This window comes from Chlamydotis macqueenii, chromosome 13 (assembly GCF_036417535.1).
Source record: "Chlamydotis macqueenii isolate bChlMac1 chromosome 13, bChlMac1.mat, whole genome shotgun sequence".
Classification (NCBI taxonomy): domain Eukaryota; kingdom Metazoa; phylum Chordata; class Aves; order Otidiformes; family Otididae; genus Chlamydotis; species Chlamydotis macqueenii.
In genome coordinates, this window is record NC_141568.1 from 11,469,429 (window position 1) to 11,492,215 (window position 22,787).

At 39.4% G+C, this 22,787-nt stretch overlaps 1 protein-coding gene across 5 annotated transcripts in view; it reads left to right on the forward strand.

Annotated features, from left to right (window-relative positions):
• CEP89 (centrosomal protein 89) overlaps positions 1-12,078 on the forward strand; it is a 38,290-nt gene extending 26,212 nt beyond the window's left edge. For 3 of the 5 annotated variants that reach the window (XM_086758250.1, XM_086758251.1, XM_086758252.1), the window contains 3 exons: positions 2,987-3,156; positions 5,321-5,422; positions 9,649-12,078. In XM_086758250.1, coding sequence (XP_086614376.1) covers positions 2,987-3,156; positions 5,321-5,422; positions 9,649-9,877 — 501 coding nt within the window. In that variant the 3' untranslated portion in view covers positions 9,878-12,078. The remainder of the gene's footprint in view (positions 1-2,986; positions 3,157-5,320; positions 5,423-9,648) is intronic. The other 2 variants (XM_086758253.1, XM_086758254.1) reach the window with 1 other exon arrangement.
• The last annotated feature ends 10,709 nt before the right edge of the window (positions 12,079-22,787 follow it).

Below are 22,787 nucleotides of genomic sequence, written 5' to 3' on the forward strand. Positions count from 1 at the left end.
TTCAGGAATTATTATTTTAATTTAAGTTTTGTGTGTTGGTTCCTTAAACCTTCTAAAAACAAATGCTTAACAGACCAGAAATCTAGTGTTTGTGAGGAAATGTTTTTTCAATTAACACCAAAATACTGTTGGACAAAAGACATTCTTTCACTAAAACTTCTGAATATATAAGTTGTCACTTTTCATCTCTCACATCCAGGTGGGAAGGTTATAGGTATAAACATTGTCCTTATCTACTACTAAAAAGGGACTTCCCTGCCCCCCAATGTCTGACTTTTTACACAGCCCTGAAGATAACTGTCTGTGATCTTAATTACTGTATTTTAGAAGTTTTTGGTTGCTACGGGAGACAATTGGCAATGTTCCATAGCATCCAGTAAAAATTTAATTAAGGTTCCCATTACAGGGCTATTTTGTCAGGATGAGAATTATAACACTTCTTGTAGAGACAGACAGTTTTCTTCAGATGGTACTTTGATCACTTTTGGAAGGGACAATACTAATTTTTACTCATAAAGGACAGGAGAAAAATAATACATGATTCACAGAAAAGTGAATTTTAGTTTTGTTACAAGGATCTTGGGACCAGGTCATTACAGGTATGATGGCCAGCAGGCTACAGTTGTAGAAATAATGTTCTGTTGGCTTTCCATCCAGAATTCTCCAATTTCCAGTTTATAATTCAGTACACAAGGTGTGAAAGAATTATTGTGCCCAGGAGTATACCTTCCTGAAACTACTCTAGAAGAGCGTAAATTATGTCCTCTTCAGTACCAGCTGCTGCATTCATAATCATTCCTCATCTTGGGTGCTTACTGTGTACGTGCGATGCTGTGACCTCGGCCAGACTTCTCTTTTCAGCTCCAGAGGAAAATATTTCCACTTCCAGCTACATGCCATCACACTCTCCCTGAAAACTGTTGTCTCCACCAGTATGTTTACTGCTACCTACTTCACTTCAGAGGAATTTAATAGGAGTTGTCTTGAACAATCCAAAGGTAGTAGCCTGCTGTGAAGGGTCTGTAAGAGCTAGCAGCTGCGCGTGTCAGGGTGCCCAGAACCACCCCGGCCTGGCTCCCACAGGACGGAGCAGTCCAGGCGTGCTTCACCCATCCCGCTGAAGTTCTGCTGAGCTAGCTTATGCATTTTAAATAGACTTCTAATCAATCACAGGAGCAAGATCAGAACTATGTTTCACTCATATCTGGTTTCATGCCCTAATCATTAGGTCAGAAAACGGTGCACTTTTGCCCTTTGTGCCCCATTGATTTTGCAGCCATTCTGTGCACGTGACACAGCCTCAGTTTGCAGATGAGGAGCAGAGCAGGCCAGGCTCGCAGGGGCAGCCATGGGATGTGCAGGAGCCACAGGCTTGAACCATCTCGGGCGGAGTGCAGCTAAAACACAGAGCTCCCACTAGCTGGGTGATCAGTGACCACTAGGTAACAAATGGATTTCACCAGTACCATTGGCTGCTTTATCAGCCTTCTCTGTGTTAAAAAAAGAGAGGAAGCTCTCTCTAGTTCTCTGAAATAATTATAGGCACCTGCCCTAAAGAGAGAATCTCAGGTTCCGGGTCCAGAGCTGGAGGAGGCATTTACTGACAGAGGTGAAAATTCAGCTGTTTCCCTGTGCTCTGCGCTGCCTCCAGGCTAACTCTAAGCAGCCCTCTGCACAGAGGGACCGTGTTTACTTTCATCCTCCCATAGTGTTACAAGCACAAGCATCTAACTCAGCATTTTGAAGACCTCTGGGAATCTAAATAGTTGAGTGATGTGACTGGTTAACTTGCAGTCTTCTAATTTTTTTTCTTGGAACTAACAGGGAAAAGCTAGGGAACAAAACCATGGCAGTCAGCCTTAAATATTGAATGACTAACATTCTAGGTAAATAGTATTAGTTATTACTATCTCATCACCTCCACAAAATGAAAATCCAAAATGTCACATTTTACAAGAGTTAAAAAGGAAACAGTTTGTGGAAAGGATTGTATAGCTTGCAGCACATACCTAAAAATGCCTTTTTTTTCTCTTTTTTCTTCCTCCAAAAGTCATCCTCTCTCTGCTTTGATTCAGATGAAGATAAAACCTTAGTGGTTAACATTTCAGATAAAACTTTATATTAGGAAGATACAAATAGCAGGTTTTTTTTCAAAGCTTCACTAAATAGTTTGCAGTTTTATTAAAGGAGGTGCTTCCATCCCAAAACTCTGTCCTATAGCCTGTATCAAACATCACATTCTGCACATACAGTAACAGTTTAAGCAGTGTTTGTAATAATGGATAATACCTATTGTTTTTGCCAAGAGCAGCAGCACGTAGAAATGTGTAACAATACACAGTGTTTTTCAGTTCCTCAGGTGCTTAGGTAATTTAATGGGGAAGTTATTTCAGAAAGCAAAATCCCTTCGTACAAAAAGGATTCCTTGTTTTTGAGATTAGACTGATATATTTGGTTATTATTGCCAGTAAGCAAAAAAATCCATTGCACTTCACTGAACAGAAGGAGCTATTATGTGAAGCAGCAAGGTATTTTAAAACATGAAGCCACTCTTTTCTTCCTCTTAGTATTAACATTAAACAACTAACAGAACACAAACACTTTTCCAGGGTATGCATTGATAAATGTGACTGTTGGACAAGCAACGTGGTAAGCAACATGTGCTGTGAAGCGTAGCTTTGCGTCGTGGAAAACAAACCCTTTTTTTGCAGCCAGTTCTTTTCACTCATAAGAGGAACATGCTGTATGGTATACACTAGTTTTATATGCAGAACAAAGTACAAGTGTAACACCTTCAAATTAACAAATAGGTAAAAAAAACCAAAACCAAACAAACATAATGCAACCTACCTGACATAGTTAAGCAAGGCAGCACGGATGTAAAGATTAAACTGCAAATTAGTATCAGTAGCTATTTCTTTGTGGTAGTGAGTTGTCCTCATTTCTCCTATAATCACTTTGTTGCTGTTGTCTTTACCTCTTACAGGTATATAAAAAGAAAGCAGCTGGGAAGCTTGGAGATATCAGTCTCAAAATGACTGAGCAGGAGAAAGAATTTGCTGGGAAGACTGCTGAGTACCAGCAAGAAATTAAGCACCTCCAGCGCCTGCTGCAAGACAAGCAGGAGACCCTTGAGGAAGTGCTGCAGCAGAAGAGGTAAGTCAGGCCCAGGCAGAAGCAATCCCGTTGGATCTGACAGGTAAAAGGGGTGAGGGGAGGCAACTGCACACAGCTGCAAGCTCCGGATTTTCATGAGAGCCTCATGTGGTATGTTCTGGGTATCTTTTCTCATTCGTGTTTTAGCTATACTGAAAACGTTGAAATGCTCCTCTTAATTCCATCCTTCCCAACTCCAAAAAATACCTTTTGAAGGAGGAATTTATTCTGGATGACTACTCTTGTTCTTAAGACTTCTTCTTAAGAAGAATATCAATCTAAGCCCAGTCTTGGATGATTGGGGGGGGAGCTATAAATCATCAAGCTATATGTTAATTATTTAATAGCATCTTCTACTAAAGGCTGAATGCTTTCTCCTCCACAGTTTCCACCTCTCAACAGTTTTGAGAATAGTAGGAAATTAAAGGAATCTAATGAGTACGCATACGATGGGTTTCCTTTTGAATCTACCTTACTGTTCTGTTAGCAAATGATGTAGATTGGCTCCATGCAGAATAAAGACGAAAAGATAATTTAACAGATTTAGACAAGATTGTGACTGTCTGTGTTGAAATATCCTTTTAATGTAGAGTCCTTTAAAAGTATTTTTCCCCTCTGGTAGCAGAAGGCTTCATAGCACATTCACGTTGTCAGCATACAGGAAAAACTTTTTACAACTGAGGAAAAATAATTAATGACTTTGCAAGTCTTCTCTGCCATTGTGAAATAACAGATTGAAAGACAACAGAAAAGCAAGGCTTGGTATCAGCACAGTTCCTCTCAATTACTTTGTACATTGCTATTAAACAGGTGTGAGTAGCTGTGAATTGTACAAGAAACATCTCACTAATCTCTAAAATTTGCGTGAGAAAACAGTATATTGACTATTCCACATTTCTCTGGAAATAATTATTTAGGATTTTTGACTAATTAAGTGCTCTTCGTACTTCTGGGCTCCTGTTACAATTTTTTATAGTGGAGAACAGCTAGTTAAATAAAGACTTTTTTTCAGTGTAGGATAGAGCGTAGTTCAAAGTCCCATAATATGAATAATTCAAAAATTACCTTTTTAGCCCCAAAAGTAGTTAAGCCTTAACAGTGTTTATTAAAGTATAGTATAATGAATACAACTCTGAATTAAAAAAAAAAAAGGTAATCTTTCAAGTTGTATTTTGGTTCATGTCATCATCTGCTATTTTGCTTTGATAACTATATGAAAAACTCTAGATTAAGAAAATGAAGTGTCACTGAGAAGTAAGCTGAATTCTACACCTATGTAGAAAGAATATATTTTTATCCTTATAAAACAAAATCAATAAAGCCAACTAACACCATGGCTGGTACTGCTCATATAAACTAGTTTCCCCAGGTTCCTTTATACATCTCAAATATTGTGGTAATATAAAGTAGTTTCCCAAGGTAATCCAAATATGTATGCACCCTGTTATGCCTATCTGCCGGAAATTAAACGTATATTTTGGTGGGGTTCATGTATTCCTGGTTTTATAAGGCTTACTATTTTTTCTCTCTGTTCCCTCCACACAGTCACAGGAGTAAGGAAGGGAAAATTATTTCTAGTTTAGATGTTGCTTGTCATCTGTAGCTTGGCAACCAAAGTCACTAGAGCAGGACAGTAGCAAACACTTACATTTATTTCCACTAGCTCTGGATCATCCAGATAACTGTCTAGCTGATAATGCTTCAATTCAAGGTACTTGTATAAACAGGAAGATAAGTGCATACAATAAATATATTGTATATTAGATTATTTAATTTCAGTGTTTAAGTAATGAAAATCAAAGTAGCATGCCAAGTTTTAAGCAGGAAAGCCAATTTAATTTAAAATTTAACTGAAGGTACGCTGACTTTTGGATAGCTGATTCTGTATTTTAAAGTTACAATTTCTCTTTAGGAAGACTATAAAACAAACTAAGCTATTTTAAAGGCACTGACCACAGTCAGTCTACTCAAAAGCACTATAAGTATGTGAAGATGGAAAACTTTTTCATATAATTGCTTTTGCATTTCATTTTGTAATACTGGAGTTAGGAAATCATACCGAGTCTGACTTAGCGACTCTCATGAAAGTCTTTATCGTAGAAGTTAACTGTATCTATGGTTGGTGGTAAGTTTCCTTTTAAAACAAGGGACGATACCACTTCAGATCTGGAAACAGCACGGTTCTTTCAGCAACACACTGCATCAGAGATAACATGCCTCACCTTTTGGATCTGAAGAGGACTACAGCAAACCTGAGTGACAGCAGGTCAGGACCCCCTTACCATGGCGCATCACACAGGCCCAGCGTGCCCAGAGGTGGAGTGACTGCCCATCACAGCACGTTCAGAAGTCACATGTGCTTAGACTTCTGCACAGCAGCAATACTCATGTGCTTCCTCATTTTTGTTTCTTCTCTCATCATTCTGTTTTTAACAAGTCTATATCCAAACTAACAGGAGCTTCCTAAAATATAACAAAGGTGACTTTCCTTTGAAATTTTCTCCCCTCCTGCATCATCTTTCACCTGAGGACACAAATCAGAGGTTGCACTACTTACCCGTTGCGTCCAAGGGAACAGAATTTTTCCGCTTAGTTTTCAAAGAGATGCGTGTAGATATAATAGTTCTTTTGATAAATAAAAGCTTTTAAAACCTCTAAAGATATGCAAATTTTACCTTCCTAGAAGGTGCTCTGTAGAGCCTTCTCAATAATTACAGCCTTTGCTAGAGAATATTGCAAATTCACAGCAACCTTTGCCTAAGTCAGCTGACGAGAAAGCGCTATCAGTTTATGTTCTTCAGGCAGCTGATAATCATACTGACCTTGTCATTGTTTACAGAGCAATCGTAGGAGTCATCATTGTCACGTACCTTTCCTTAAATGAAGTACATGGCGAGTTTCAGATATAAACAAAGTTGTTAGTGTGGTTCTAGGGTAGAAAACCAGGTTCATAAACGCCTCAAGTCTTATTTCAAGGAACACTTACCTTTATGAGTTTTCTAGGTCACAATGCATTTCATAAATCTTCTGCAGAGGGACAGTTCTTTGAGATAGTTACAGCTGCTGTACTTTGGATGTTAAATGGAGGTTTGACAGCCTGCGTAACAAAACTGCCTTAGAATGTCCTCAGAAGAGGGTCAACAGTAGAAAAGGTTCGCAGCCGTGCACAGGTGAGGGAGGGGAGCTGTCTTACCTGTAAGGTTACATATAAAACTGTAACTATCATAAAAATTGTTGATCTATGTGATAATGACTAGTTAAATAAACTATTACAGGAGACAGAGAAATTAATTCTGAAGCCAGCAGCCTAAATAAAATTTTAAGAGATTAAGGCTGAATGAATTTAGTTCAACGAGGGCAGAAAGCTTTGTCTTTTGTAAAGAAGGATCTGATTTCAGACCACCTCATCAAATTTTTCATCCTCAGACATCAGTACAGCATTGGCAACCTTGCTTATTCTCAACAAGATAAAAAACCTTATATTTTGGCTAGGTTAGGGGTTGAATGGAATTTGTATTTTTACTCCTTTAAGTAATAGCAGCCTACATTTATGAGAAACCAATATAATGCTTGTTTTTTGCCTAAAGACATCTGGAAACAGTACACATTTACTACTGAGTGCATATCTAGTTTTAAATGCCAAGTGACAAAAACTTGCATTTGAAGAGACGAACGGGCTGCTCAGGGCACTGTGGAATAGCAAGGGTTACCTGTTAGGCTGAGATCTGCACAGGGTAATGCCACAGTACTCATAGTCAAGGATAGTAATGCTGTGCAGAGCATGAGGGAGTTTCTGGTGACATCCAGAAGAATGTAAGAGAGGGCAGTGAGGGCCACTGCCCAGTGAAGTAGGAACAAGGAAATTTTGGCATTGAGAAAAAAGTACAGACCATCAGCAGCTACAGTAACCAAGCTGCTATGTAATCCAAGTTCCTAAGACAGCTGGGAGGTTGTGACTAGTGAGAATAAACACCTTCCTCCCCAACTCATTCTGCTGAGAGTATTTTTCGATTTTGATTGGGTCAGAATTTTAAAACAAAAAAAAACCCTACAGAGACAAAACACCCCTCCCTAACTACAGCTGGGTCATAACTGCTACTTTGTGAAAGCTCACCTGAAGGACAGCTGCACTACAACAGCAGTATGTTCTGCCGCACTGGAAAGGCTTACCGATGGCTGCTGTTACTGCCTGCAAAGCCAGGGGTATCTGCGATGCGCTTCCTCGACAAGAACATGCTTCGACTGCTCATTCCAAAGCAAAGTCACTGAGCACTTCCCGATTCTGCACCTCTCAGCTCTGTTTAAAAATTAATCCTCCAAGAAGAGGTCAGATGCAGCACTACCTCTAAAGGCATCTGTTTCCTTGCTACTGAAGTAATTTTAACCATATAGATACTTTTAAAACTAATCTCTTTTTGAACTGTTTTTTTCCAAAATTGATGCAGTTGCCATTGAACTGAATGCATGGACTGAAAATAAGCATCCCGTTTTTGTCAGGCACGCTGCCAGTGTTAAACTCCAGTTCAGAACTCAGTTTTCTTTGGTTTCATCTTCCTCAAATTTTCTCTGCCTCAAGCTCATACAAGCATTAATAATGAAACAATCTTTAAAAAAAACTCTTGGTTTTAGAAATCAGCAGATGAAATAAAGCTTGAGTAACGTTCTGCACTACAATAAGGGTAAACCAGATCAAGCTCTTGTATATAATAGTAGAACATGAGTGCTATGCACACTGCGTGCAGACTCCAGTTGGAGAGAAGTGGCAACAGAGAACAGGAGCTTGTCTCTATGAAAATGTAAAAAAAAGTTCATTTAAAAACAAAACAAGATGCTGAAAAGGTTCCAAGATCACAGTACAAGGGGCCAGAGTCAACCAGTGGGTGAAACTCAGGCTGGCTTGCTGGGGGAGGTCAGTCAGGTAATTTTACTCTTCGTGCCTCGCAGCCCCCAAAGGGTAAGCTGAGGGAAACGGCAGCAGCCTTGGAAAGCATTCTGAAGCACGTACTGAGTAACTGGTAGGATTAGACACTTGCTGTGGGCTCAAGGAAAAATACACTTTGTGGCAACAAAGGAATGTACTGTTTTCGTGTTTCAAAAGAGATTGCTTCTCAATCGCCTCTTAGAGACTTGGCAGAAATGGCTAGGTCCAGCTCGTTAATGTGGCTTCTCACGTTCCCCTTGGCTACTCTCAGCAACTGTGCTGCTTTCACCTGCTGCCTTTTGCTTTAATTCCATGGTTAATTTAATGGTTAATGATCTCTTCCACTACCAAAAGTTAATTCCAAGCACTACATTCAAAGATCCTCTTAAGGCCTTCTCAGGAAGGTTTTTTTTTCATCTTCCATCTGTATATCCAGTCATGAGGTGAAACACAAAATGAGCTGGGACTGGGTCCGGGCCACTTTTTACCACTTCATTCTCACTGTTACTGAGCGCAAAGGCTAAGTAAGAAGTACTTCATCAGTAAGAAGTACTGATTAGATATTTTTTAGTATACACCTTTTGCCAGAAACAGAGCCTGACTGCACTTAATCTCAACACATTTATGTTTTGCACCGATTTCTCATTTTTAGAAGCTGGTATTCAGGTGCATTTGCGTAAAGGGCTGGCTCTGTCAAGTGCTTCAGGTAGTGGCGTGAAGTGACTATACCATTAAGATTTGTGTCCTCATTTTCTATGCAATACCTTTCCTTTCCCCTTCAAATAATCTTGGTTTTCTGATTATTTCTGATTATTTTGTATTTTGACATATCCTAGAAGTGAGTCAGAGGAAACCCAAGAGCTTAACCTTGACCAGACATAACTTACTAAGAAGTCTGTGGCTGGAATACACTGCATTATTAAATCCTGTTAGCTGTGATGTTTGAAAAATAAGCATTTCTGTGAGAAAATAGTAAATCACTCATTCATTTATGCCTGGGCAGTCAGAGAAATCAGCCCATAAGGTTGTAATGCCTTAAGGACTGTCCTTCACAGCCAGCCTCCCCCCACCCCAAAAAAAAAAAAAAAAAAAAAAAAAAAAAAAAAAGCATACACCACTTCTGTTTGACCTCCACCACAAGGCATTAGCTAAGCACGAAGTCCATCACTCTGATCAGACATTTTTAGCCTCTGCGTGGAGAGATGCCAGACTGGTGGCAGCTGGCGGCGGGTGCAGGCATTACAGACAGACCTCTTACAGGCAGCAGAACTGCAATGACCACGGATCTCGAGTGGAGAGCGGCAGCCACGGTATTTGGATCGCACACGCATCACTCCTGTGAACTTAAACCAACCTACTACATAGGCCCAAATCATTTATTTTTCTGACCATATCCTCTCTAGCATCAGATGCAGTGGGATTTTTAAAAACAAAACAGGAACAAATTTCAATCAAGTAATTTCAGGCATCTAAATACACACGGCTTATAATTTGCTTATCTACATACTGTAATTATGTACTGCTGAAAACTGTTTTAAAATTAGGATTTCTCTTCTTTTTTTTTTTTCTAGGAAAGTGGAAGGGGAACTTGAAATAATTTGGGAATCCACATCCAAAGAAAACAAAAGAATGAGAGAACTCTTACAGAAATCCCTGGAGAAGAACAACACGTGGAGTACTGTCGCAGTTCATGAGCCCTGCTTAGATGAAAGCTCTCACAAGGACTTCGTTTACAGACATGATTTTAGCTACTGTGATGTGAAACCTTCGAACCCTATTCCACAAGAACCTCCGTGGTAAGAATAAAGATGCATTACACATCTCATCCAAGAAAGAGCTCAGTGCCTGAATTTGACTTTTTCAACACAAGATGTAATGGAACATTGACCCTCTTCAAAATTACTGTATTTTTACTGTCATCAAAATGACAACAGCATATTCTCCAGCTGTACCACCAATAGTGTATCTCTAGCCTAAAATACAACTATATTTTTTGTGAAAAGGCTATTCTTAGTTAAGGCAAAGTAGTGCAGCTCTAGGTTAACATAAAAAGACAAGTATCCTGCTCAGAAGATAAACAGCTGCTAAGCTTGGCATTCTAGCACAGACAAAAACAACTGAACAGCAAGACAAAAAGCCTCCAAATATGGTAAGTAATGTCTCTATTATATATGTTTTAATTAAAATGACAGATTTCAATACATTCTCTCCGAATCACCAAATAAAGTACAGAGTATGATTGAAGTTTGGGGAGAAAAAAAAAAAAAAAAAAAAAAAAAGCACATTTGTTGTCTGTTCTTGTTGCTGGTGATGGAGCATCTTGACTTCCTGAGATGCAAGGTACCAGCCTGCCTGCCAAAAATGTGGTCATCTCAAGGACAGAGAAAAATCTGACTGTGAATCAGCGAAGCTGACAAGACAGACACATCCTCATGGCGACGGGCAGTGCCTGAACACACAACTGACCACTACGTAGATTTACAGGAGACCAGGCGTCGGCAAGTTCCTACCGCAGTTTTGCCAAGGGGATGAGATGCCAGCAGAGGATGCAGCCCTCCTCCAGATTGTCTTGTCCCTCCCACTTCAGAGTCTGCAGCTTCAGAAGCCATTTCCCCCCCTGCCTCCAGAAGCATCCTCCGCAGCAGTGCCAACCTTTAGATGGCGGCACGTGTTTGTTTTAGCTTTCGTAATTCTTGATTTTTCACGATATTGCACATCAGCGTTGCAGTACTATGTAGAGGGACGAAGTGACTTTATTTTGGATTTACATACAACTTGTTGGATCAGCTTTTTGCTTTTACTTAATTTCTGTAACAAAACCCTAAACACCGCCAGAAAACTGTAACAATACAAAAACCCTGTAAGTATCATGGTTGTATAATATTAGAAATTATGAAGAATCTCATTTGCTTTAATCAAAGTTAACAAAAGAGTAGAAAACAAAGTTAAAATACCAAAAAGAATACATGCTGTTAGCATCTAGAAAGTTTCTTACTTTCCTGAAGGGTTTTTCTTCTGAGTAAGGCCATGACTCAGCAGAACAGGGTTAGTTATGAGGGTAGGAAGAGCCCCTCCCATCACAGCACAATTTTTAGTGTTGTGTAGGTGCGCTGTTTTTAAAGCCATCTTCTGAAATACAGCGGGAAGTCAGAGTCTTCTACAAAGTCCCAAAGCACCTGCAGAATCTTGGCACACCCAGATACCACCTTCGCAAGAGACAAACCACCGAGGTAGCCAGGTCCAATACATACAAGTCCTGTATTGAGTGGGACTTTAACAGGTACTTTAATTACTTCCCTTTGCTGGCAATAAACCGAGTGCAACAGCCTCATCAGCTCATCAAGATAAAACTCCAACATGCCACACTAAGACCTGAAAAGGAACTGCCATCTTATGGTCTCCTTAACGAGACTAAGAAGAGGTGCACGTTCAGATTCTTTCACTCTCTTGGCTTCTTCAACTTGAGTATTTCAGGATTCAGCGACTCACAGTGACAACCAAAACATCATCAGAAACTATTTTTAAGCACAGCCTTAAATAACTTAATATGTGAAGCTGTCAGGAGAAGGTTTTGCTGGGTTTTTGGGGGGAAGGTAGGGTGGGGGTGGTCTGTTGCTGAGCCAGTCCTGTCTCCCTTCTTCCCTGAACATGAAAACACTCCCTTGAGACGGAAGGTCTGAAGTACTGTCCAGACAAGTCACATATAGACAACACGGGCACACACACTCCTCTCATTCCCATACAAGCTCCTAGGTGCTTACAGTGATCCTGAAAGAACAAACATGGCTATACCCACATCATTTTTCATGTTTTTAAATGCAAGTTTTGAAAATTAAGTCTTTTATGTCATGTTTTTCAAGATAAGCACCTCTGAATATGCAAATGCAACCTTGGAACTGTGTGTGTAAATGATTTATGTATTCTTCTCATCTGTTTTTAATTGCCCTTTTGTATGTGTCTCAAGATTTTGTAAAAATAAACAACTTTAGAGGAAAAAAAAACCCATCATGTTGGTAATTCATCAGAAACAGAAGTAAGATTTTCAAAACTCTCTCAACATTGGCTTAACTGTTCTTCCACTGACGTAAACCGGGAATGTCCTAGAATTACACTTCTGCCACATCTGCTTCCCATTTCCACAGCTCCCATTTTCGAGTAGGTGTCAATGTACGGTTCAAAGCACAGCACCTCGACAGTGACACCCATGTTCAGAAATGCCACACTTGCTTTTTCATTTGCATATCATTAAAACATCACGTTAAAACTTTAAATGAGCTAACATTTAATCGGATCCCTGGGAGATTATCCACATGCAGTTGCCAAAGCATTTGCAAGAAAACTGAGAAAACACAGGCGTCCCATGGATGAAAAAAGTCCTTTTGTGGCTGAGGACCACTGTTTTGGCATACCAAAAAACGCTATTAAAAGGTATTTTAAGTACATACCACCCACTTAGCATTCTTGAACAGTACATTCCTGGAATTGTTTCAGATTAATAAAAGCAAACACACTTGCAAGAGTGTCAAGTATTGTACAAATAGAATTAATGATTAGACAGGTGCTTCTCTCCACTCCCTTCTGACAGTTCGGAAAGAAACTAATTTTCTACTTTATGAACAGTTCAAAGAATAGGTTTTCCCTTTAATCTCTTTCAGATGAAAGATAAATCTTAGGCTCTGGATATTTTTCATCTTGCATTAGAACACTTGGGTTTAGTATGTTTTTATGTAAAAAAGGTACATGAACTAATGTTTATTGTAGATCACCGATTTTAGGATTAGAAAAACCAGAAGAGACAGGCATTACACATATTCTTTTGAAAAAGTGAAAGAGTAATTGTTTATTACAACAAAACATTTAAACACTAAGTAAAAAAAAAAAAAAACAACAACAGAAAAATCCCCCTGGAATTACTAACAGAGTTGATAATTTTAAGAGTCGAGATTGCCTAGCAGGCAATACCACTACTTAAAATAATCAAATATCCAATGTCTCAGAAAGCTAACCAGGAGAAAACCAGCTTAAACTGTGATCACCATCACCTCTATGCTTAAGAAGCTGTTAAAAATAAATACAAAATGATTTTCTTTGAGCACTGGAAAAAACCCAAGTGAGCCACTAGAAACCAACCCAATTAGAGGCATTTTGTGTGTTTTGGCAGTTACTGACCCCAGCTTCAGAATACTGAGAACTGAGGTGATCCTAGGAGGTGCCATTTAACTGCATTATTTAGCAACCAAATGCCACAAGGAATCACTACCGGCACTTAATCCTACATTTTATTTTTTAAAAATCTTTTAAAGTTACATGCATTTTTAATTCCTGACATACTCACCCCAAAGACATGCACACAATATTGAAGTCAGCTGCTTGAAAAAGCCACCCAAGAAGGTGCTGAATTCCTGATGCCAGCACCAAGCATGGTTAAGAAGGATTGAGCACATCTACAACTTACCATCACAGATCCAGTTATACAGGGTTACAACCTATTTGAAAATGGGTGTTATGAGAGTGAGAAGTCAAGGGGGGGGGGAGGTGTGAGTTTCTTCATGTTGGGTTCTCAGGCTGCCCTCTCCCAGCTGGCGCCTGACCCACTGATCAGGTGTCCATGGCCTCACCAAGGCACCAGCTGCCGTCAGCTGCACCTCAGCAGGCCAAAACCCACAGCCTGCCTGACCCAGGTTCTGGCACTGCCTGGGAACGGTGACTGAAGCTGCACAGAATTGTGACAACTGGCCAGAAACCACTTCATTCTTTTGGCTACCAGAATTGTGCGCGGTTTTAGTGAATACGCTTGTGTGTGTTCAGTACCATTGCTTATGTCTGCCACTGGGAAAAGAGGGACCTTCAGCCTGCCCTTGGGTTTACAAGGCCTGTAAACAGCTCCTATGTCACATTACAACTCTGAATGGGCAAATAAACCCAGCATGAGCCACAGGAGACACAATGTAACCAACACACTGAAGGACAGATAGAGGAGCTGAACTTAACTGTTCCAATCCAAAGACCTTTTATTTCACAGCCTGAAAATACCTGGCATATACTTTTTTCTATACATTGCCATAAAACAGGTGCATTTATCCAGCAGCAGGAGCCCTGATTCAAATCAGGTAACTAAAACAAATTACAGAACACACTGATTCCATCTGAAATCAGAGAAAAAAAATTAATTCCTTAGGTTAGAATGTGGAAAATGAAAAACTTTTTTTGTTTATCAATACCAAATACATGCTACGATGCAAGCACACGATCCATCCTTCTGGAATGAACAGACATTCTCCTCTAGGATGAATCTGTCATTACAAATTAGTTCCATAAAGATGCACTGCCAACGAAACACCACTTCAACACCATAGCGTAATCAGTGAATTAGCTGCTAGTACGGGAACATCCAGTCTGTAACATACTTTAAATTATATTCCAGTCAAGTAAGAGATTGACACAAAGTGTTTCTGAAACTCATTTTACTTTATCAAAGGATCAGGAAAAACTGACAGATTAAAGAAAGGGGCATCAGGGAGACAAGTCTGAAGAAAGAGATGTATCTCATCGCAGTGTGAAGTAACAGTTAAAGAACAGAGCGATCCGCAGTTCTCAGGCACGGCCACCAAGGGCTTCATGAGAAGCGACGTGGCAAGACAGAGTGACACTGCTTTACTTCAGCTGTCAGGTAACCACTGCCCTCCTTACCTTCTCCTTTTGTAGCCGTATTAAAATACCTGTCCAAACACACTGCTACCTTGTGCACAGTCGTTCTTCTCCACAGTTGTGTTCTTCTTGCTCTGCTGCAGCCCCCAACAGGAAGACAGGAAAGAGAGGTGCTACAGAAGTCAGAAGCAAAACGGACAACTGAGGATAGGACTTGAACCAATAAAAGCCAGTTGCTGGTATGTGTTCTTCCCTTTACAACAGTATCAGATTGTTATAAGAGAACGCTGTCACATAGTCCAATCTAAGTCAATCTAATGTTTTATGAAGGATTAATTGCGGTCCGAAGATCAGTGGTGAAAAGAAGGGCATCACTTCCACTAGAAAGACAAGAGTATCTGAATTTTTCCATCTTCACTGTAGTAATCCTTTGGCATACACATACATACATTCCAAACACTGTTTAATACTTATTAGTTCTCCTCCCCACCGCTCAAACGATTTTAATCATCTTGCAATTCTGAGCAGAAGCACACACACACTTATTTCTCAGATTCTGGTATGAAAAAATTTGTTAGCCTGTATAATCTAAAGTAACGCAGTCACAAGGACAGAGGATCAAGACAGCACTACAAAAAGTAATTGAAAATTAATTATTGCATGCTGCTTTTTAGCCATGTACTATGGATAGCTCGAAGTCTGAAGAACTAGTTCTGACTAGAACTATTTAGCATAGACAGAAAAACTAAAGCTTCTTATAATTAGCCAGTATAACCAATTCTGCATCAGCACGTCAAAACTGATGGGTGATATGAGGTACTTAAAAGCCACATTTGTCAGAGAAACCTTCAGCAAAGACGGCTGCATTTCACAGCACTACATTTCCTAGGAACCAGATGCAGCCTTTTTACCACCACTGTAAGTATTTTTTTTCTGATACAAAAGCTGACTAAAAGCAACTAAAAAACTCCCACCCATTCAAAATAAACCGGCATGTCTCCACCAAAGAGAAACAAATATTTTTATAATGTTGAACTGCTTGGGTGTTAAGATACCGAATCAGGATAAAATTCTACCTGATGGCTTTGCTGTAAGCTGTACAGTGCAGAAACAGACTCTGTGCTTACTTACGGATTGCTGTCATCCTGCTTTAAGATACGTGAATTGTAACCACAAACACGTTCATAAATACTAGGAACTCAGCTCTTTTCAAACTTCATATACAAAGCTTTAGTTTTCAGAGAAGGTCCCTTCATGAAGGGCAATTATGACAATGGTCATAAATCATTAACTGGTGTTTAAGACCAAGGCCACCAGCTTCCAGTACACTGAGCTCCTCTTTACAACAGGATCCGCTTACGTGACATGAACAGCATCTAAACCAAGTACTGCTATAAACAACGAGAGCATGAAAAAGCATGCAGAATGGGCAAGGGCTACGATATCAAGATAGTAGCACATCTTATACAATCTTACCACCTTGCAAAAGTGTGATCGTTTTTTGGTTGCGAGGGATGTTGTGTTTTTACTTACAGAAGCAGCGCTCACCATGTAACACCGAACGTGACACCCGCTGGCTCCTGCTTTTGCATTTGCACCGACACGTGGTAAAATCCGTCTGCTAGCACCCACAAAAGGCTGTTCAACCGGCCTGTACCAACTCAGCAGAAAGCTCCACTCACGTTGCTTCAGCAGAGAAACAAACAACAAAAGCAAACAATGCAGAAGAGTAAACAATACAGTGCATTTTGCTATAGATAAATTCTTTAACAATGAAGAAACTTAAACACTTTCTCTCTTCCAGTATTAGACACAGCTGCAGTCGACCCCCAAGTAACTACCAGGATCTGGTTATCTTACCTTTTCTCCACAGAGTGAAAGAAGACTTCCCCCACTACAATTTTCTTAAACTCTCTAGCCCAAATACTATACAACACTAGCAACCGACCAATTTAATTGTTTCCAGTCCTTGTTACTACATACAAAAATGCAATAATGCTAAACCACAAGAAAGCTAACAATCTGGCAACACGTACTGTAGGTTCATCTTTGGAAGGAACTTCTGAGAAACACAGTTACAGATTTCTTCTCTAACTAGCATGTAAAAACTGAGGAAGAAACAAAACTTGTAATCATTCTTCACTTTTCTGTTAACACCAAGGATGGAAATAAATTACTTCAAGTAACCTTTGAACCAAGCCACACTAAGTAATGGGATGAAGTTCATGGAAGAAAATAGCATTGGGAGAGAGTACCAAAGGCACGATCTGAACTGTAAAACAACTGCCTAAGAAATTCCAAATCCTGAGGCTGACAGAGGCTGCAGAGCTTCTGTCACACCCGCTCAAATAGAACTTGCTACCTACACTCCAAAGCATTACCACGTATTTTCTGGCCATTGTATGTATATTGTAAACCTTTGAAGCCTGTACCTCCCGCAGCAATCAAACAAACAAAGGTCTACTTTTTTCTCTCCAACTGGCATGATTTGCATAGAAATCGCTTTGCACATACCAAAGCCCATAATGCAAATCCTGCTGGATGTTCACGAGCATGAATCCAGAGCTTTCAGGATGTCTTCTATACACAGTAACTAAGGAACCACAAAGTGTTTCATGATTCTAACTGTCGTGTCCTATGAAGCTGGTACATTTGTTTTGATTTCTCTCCCATGCTCAGTGCAGTTTCCAGCACACTACAGAAAATCTAGGATCACTGAAAAATGCCCTTACAGGAGGATTTGCTGGGCCACTGGCAGATGCTGGTTTAATCTTCAATGAAAGGTGTGTTAACAAAGGAATCCTTTTAACTTCTTTGAGCAACACGTTCTAACACTTCACCAGCCTGCTCTATCAGAGCTCCCTCCCTATTTTTGTACTGTTCACAAATTTGTACATTCGCAGTACCATTACCTGCGGCATAAACACAACCACTGAACAGAACAGACCCAGGACGCACTCCTGCAGAACAAACCTCTTCCCAGCCTGACAGTGAGCCACTGCTCCTTTCCGCCCAAGTCTTTCAAATTAGTTATTCATCTACCTTATTACAGATTTTTTTTAAATGTAATTTTTTAGACCTTGCCAACACAAGTTGCTGGTGAGACTAGAGTCACTAATAAAAGGGCTCCAAAACTGATATATACAGTAGTGTTTCTCCCCTATCCGCTTGGCTTATGACTTAGAGAAATAAAACCACCTTATTTTGACAGAATTTCTGATAAATTCATAGTCACTGCAACTCATTCCCTTATAGTCCAGTGTCACAGCTGTTACTGCTGGGCACTATGGCACTACAAACAAACAAACAGCAGAATACTCTTCCTATTTGCACAGGTACAGCTTTTACGCATCTTTAAAGTGCCCGTTCGGAGTAAATCATCATCTTTCATTTAGAAACAAGTTCCAAACAGCTCAAGTGTGAATGTGTTGGAATTTTGCATAATCAAGTAAATGAGCTTGGTTAATATGCAGGCACTGAAGAAAACTGTACCTTAAAAATCCAGAGATTCTTTCACTCATGTTACTTTGCCTTGTTTCATAGGTACTACACTAAACAGAGATACTGTATTAGAGAAATTATTTAACGTTTTTATTCTACTACAGAAACTCTACCCATGCTGTGCTGCTTTTGGCTGGGATAGAGTTAGTTTTCTTCACAGTAGCTAGTATGGGGCTATGTTTTGCATTTGTGCTGAAAACAGTGTTGATAACTCAGGGATATTTTATTTACTGCTGAGCAGCGCTTACACAGAGTCAAGGCTTCTTCCGCCTCTCACAGCACCCCCCCAGTGAGGCTGGGGGTGCACAAGACATCAGGAGGGGATGGAGCTGGGACAGCTGACCGCAGCTGACCAAAGGGGTATTCTGTACCAGATGGTGTCACGCTCAGCATATGAAGCAGGGGCAGGAAGGAGGGAAACGTTCAGAGTGATGGCATTTGTCTTCCCAAGTAACCATTACACGTGATTGCAGCTCTGCTTTCCTGGAGATGGCCGAACACCTGCCTGCCGATGGGAAGTAGTGAATTAATTCCTTGTTTTGCTTTGCTTACGAGTGTGGCTTTTGCTTTACCTACTAAACCGTCTTTACCTCAACCCACAAGCTCTCTCACTTTTACTCTTCTGATTCTCTCCCCCATCCCACCGGAGGGGTAGAGAGTGAGCGGCTGCGTGGGGCTTAGTTGCTGGCTGGGGCTAAACAATGACACATGCCAACTTGTCTTTTTTCTGTTACCCATCTGACACTAGCAACTTACTACTTTGCCTCTGTCACCGCTGACAGAGCATACCAGTTCAGACACACCACACCTTCCTTCCATTGACAGTATCTTCCTGTCCGTAAGTTGAACCAATAAAGTTGTTTCAGCTTCCTTTCATAAAAAAAAAAACAAACCAAACATAAAAACATGGAACGTCCTTCAATTTCTATCAAGAAACTGAGAAGATAATTCAGAATTTGTGGAACTGCAATCACATTAAAAGTTTCATTGCTGAATTTACAGAGCATATTCTGTCCATAATAACTGAACATAATTTTATCTAGAAAAACATCTGAATTAAACAATAAAATGAATTAAAAAAGCAAACACTGTCACCACCTTTCCAAAGCCAAAACAAATCACTGGAGAGTCTGGAGTAAACCTCAGTAGTTCCAATACATTTTCCAACTACTGTTAAAATACATCGGCATTACTTCTTACTCTGTGCTCAGAGCAGAGTATCACATACTCCGTGCTTCAGTTGTGCAAATACCAGGGAGATTCTGAGCTCAGACACACTCAGATAAGTATGGCCTAATGTCCTGGGAGCTGACAGTCATTCATTTTCTAATTTCTAGTCTATTAGAAGATTGCCCTGCCCACTTTCAAGCCACTTAAACCCAGCTGTTTTCTTTTTCCCTTCTTCTATTTTTAAGCCAGAAAGATGCTGTTACCTTTCTAGCGAGAACACTGCTCTTCAACAGCTCAGAAGACAGAGTCTCCTAAGATTTTTCACCATGAAAAATTCATGCCACTACACTGGCACACTACATCTGGGACTTCTAAGAGCTTTTCCTCTGGGACTACAAATCCTTGGCTGCCTGGGCACAGCTCTTCCACTTAGGAGAGCTCTGAGCACTCATTCTACTCTGCAAATCTAATGTCAGTAAAGATGGTCAAAGTTCTACAGCGTGAATCAGCTTGAATCTAGAAGAGCAGATGCACTTTGAAGGCTTCGTTACATTTAAAAGTGTCGTTTCTCAGTGAGATCTCAAGATATTTTTAGCTCTGATTTTTTTTTTCCTGTACTAAATTAAACTCAATGCATCTAAATAAACACACAGATATGAAATACCTAAAGATATTGTACCGCAGTACTTAAAATTGTTTTACATATCAAATGTTTGGTTTTTGTAAATTGAAAATTCAACTGAGACTTTAGGTAGCATAGAGCATCATAACCTCTGGAGAGTGCTTCAGGATTCACTGCTTCCTCCCTCAGCCAGAAATGGGCGCACTAAAGATGCTGTCTTCCAAAGCCAATGTTATCTAGTAATCCCTCCTAATGAAACACCAGTAGAACCTGAATTCCACCAGTGGAATGCAGCCTATGCAACCTGAATTTTGGACTCAAGGAGATCAAAGTGAGGCACTCATTCCTCAAACAGAAAAAGAAGAGGAGCCAGCTGGGTATTAGAGAATTTTGATCAGGCTCTGAAACACTGTTAAAAACTTTGGCTCCCAAAAGCTCTGGAAAAAACTAATGTGGTATAGTCAAGCTAATTTTCTTCAGAGGCCATCAAAATTCTTTTAGAATATCCTTAAGAAGAGACTCCTTGATTTTTTTTTTGTGATCTTTTGGATAGAACAATATAGCCAGCATTTATAAGTTTCTGAAGTCTCTGAATAGCTGTGCTTAAAAAAACATAATATAAAAAAATCCATCTTACAAAAAAAATGTGCACTATTCAGGCAGATCTAGTGCAAAACCTTCAGCAAACCTGAAGATCTTTAACAGCCTCATTTGTCACAGGAGCCAACCAACTGCACTGTAACCAAGAACTATGTAGGGGAAAAAACCACAGGTTATTTCAAAACTGTATGTACTATGGGCATTAAGAACTACATAGTAATCTAATATTTCCTGTTATCTCCCACAAGACGCAAAGCTCTTGCAACCCAGTAGCATAACCTAGCATCAACACAGATATTAAAAAAGACTGTTTTCTTATATTCCACTTGCAGCATGCCTGCAATCACTCAGAAAAAAAATAATGGATGACAGTAGTGAGATCACTTCTTACAGCACACCTGTTAACGGCAGGATTTGAAGAGCAAGTGCAAGCAGACAGACATATACTCTGATTAAAAATGAAGTAACCTGTTAAGTAGCAAGGTTAGAATGGAAAGTACCCACTCCGAGATACTGCTAAGCTACAATTAAAAACTGCAAGTCAATGATCCTCACAATTTGCTCAAGTATTGGTCAAAGCAGAACATGTGCATTACTGCAAGCAATAAATACCAACCTTAACAAACATTAACCTTTATTATTAGTGACTAATGATAATAAAAGGTTTATTTATACACTGTGCCCTTGCTATTTCCCGAATTAAAGTTGAAAATTACTTTTTACGATTTAATTGGTAAATAGCATTTGAAAAGGTCCAAACTACACTGTTTAGACAGGACCAGCCCACAGAGTGTTTGCTTCTGCAGCCCCTTGGAATTTGAACTCCTTGATCTCTTCATCTGTGCACATATTTGAGAGCGAAGGAGTCTCTTCCCATGGCTGTAAAATGCCATTTCTCTTGTCCATGAAGAAAATAACAGTAGAATCCTTGAACTCAATGTTTGTTTTTTCTTTAAACGACTGAGGAAAAGAAGGATTGCGGGTAAAACTGCAAATCCTTTAACAAGTTTATAGCACCCCAACATCCCATGAGGATTAAGCTCTAAAACAAAACTAGACAATAAATGAAAATACTTTTCCATTTTTAGAAGGAAACACAGGCTAGCTAAGGTCAAGCCACTGGCAGAGATTAAAGACACCTACTGAAAAGCTGGGAACTCTCCAAATACACATTCCATGTTGACTAAAACAACCAGCTGCTTAGGAAAAAACTCTAACAATGTGTTTTCAATGTTGCCTTCATTGTATCTGAAGAAACAGAATATATACGCAATATGAAAAAAAGAGAGCTCTGAAAACATCACAAGACATGTAGAACATACATCTGCACAAAAAAAAATTTCGAAGTTACCTACACTAAATGTAACAACATTCCTAAGCAAAAATCTTTACTTAATATGGAACTGAAGATGGCACACTTCATTATCTTTTGATCAAAATTACCTACGTTTTTTTTCCCTTTTTTAGTTGGGTGGGAGATTCCAGGGTAGAGATGATGTGAAAGGTGTGTCTACTTTATTTTGAGGGACAAATTTACCCCCTTCTTTTTTCTTTTCACATTACCTATTTCAATAGTCTCTGTTACATGTCAGGAAAACCATAGGAATAAGATGATTATAAAACTTAATTTTAAAATTATCAGCTACAGAGAACACTACATAATATCTGAGCCCAAATGAGACATCTGCAATTGATGGATATGAAAATATTAGTTTATTTAACCCTACATCACAATTACCATGAAAAATATTTTGAAGTCCTTGTAAAAGACACAGAAAAAGGATTAAGTTGATATACTTGTAAAACTATAATTTTAACACTTCTTTTTTTTCCCTACAGATAAAGAGAATAAAGAACTTTGTCAGACCGTCATTCAGATGGTAATTTTTGAACAAGTAGTTAGTTAAGATAGAAGAGCTTCTCTTGAAGCTTAACCCTATTTCTGTGAGAATTAAACACGAAAAATAAAGAGGAAAAAGGCCGTAAGTGAAAAAAAAAAAACCAACCCCAACCAAAAAACCACCAAAAAACCAAAACACAACAGCTTTGCTTTTGTTTTCAGTACTGATGTTACTTTGCAATCTCAGTCTTGGGGAAAGACATTCACAGCACAGAGTCTGGCTCAACCATCACAAAACATGGCAAATGTAAACCAATGCAAGTCTGTTT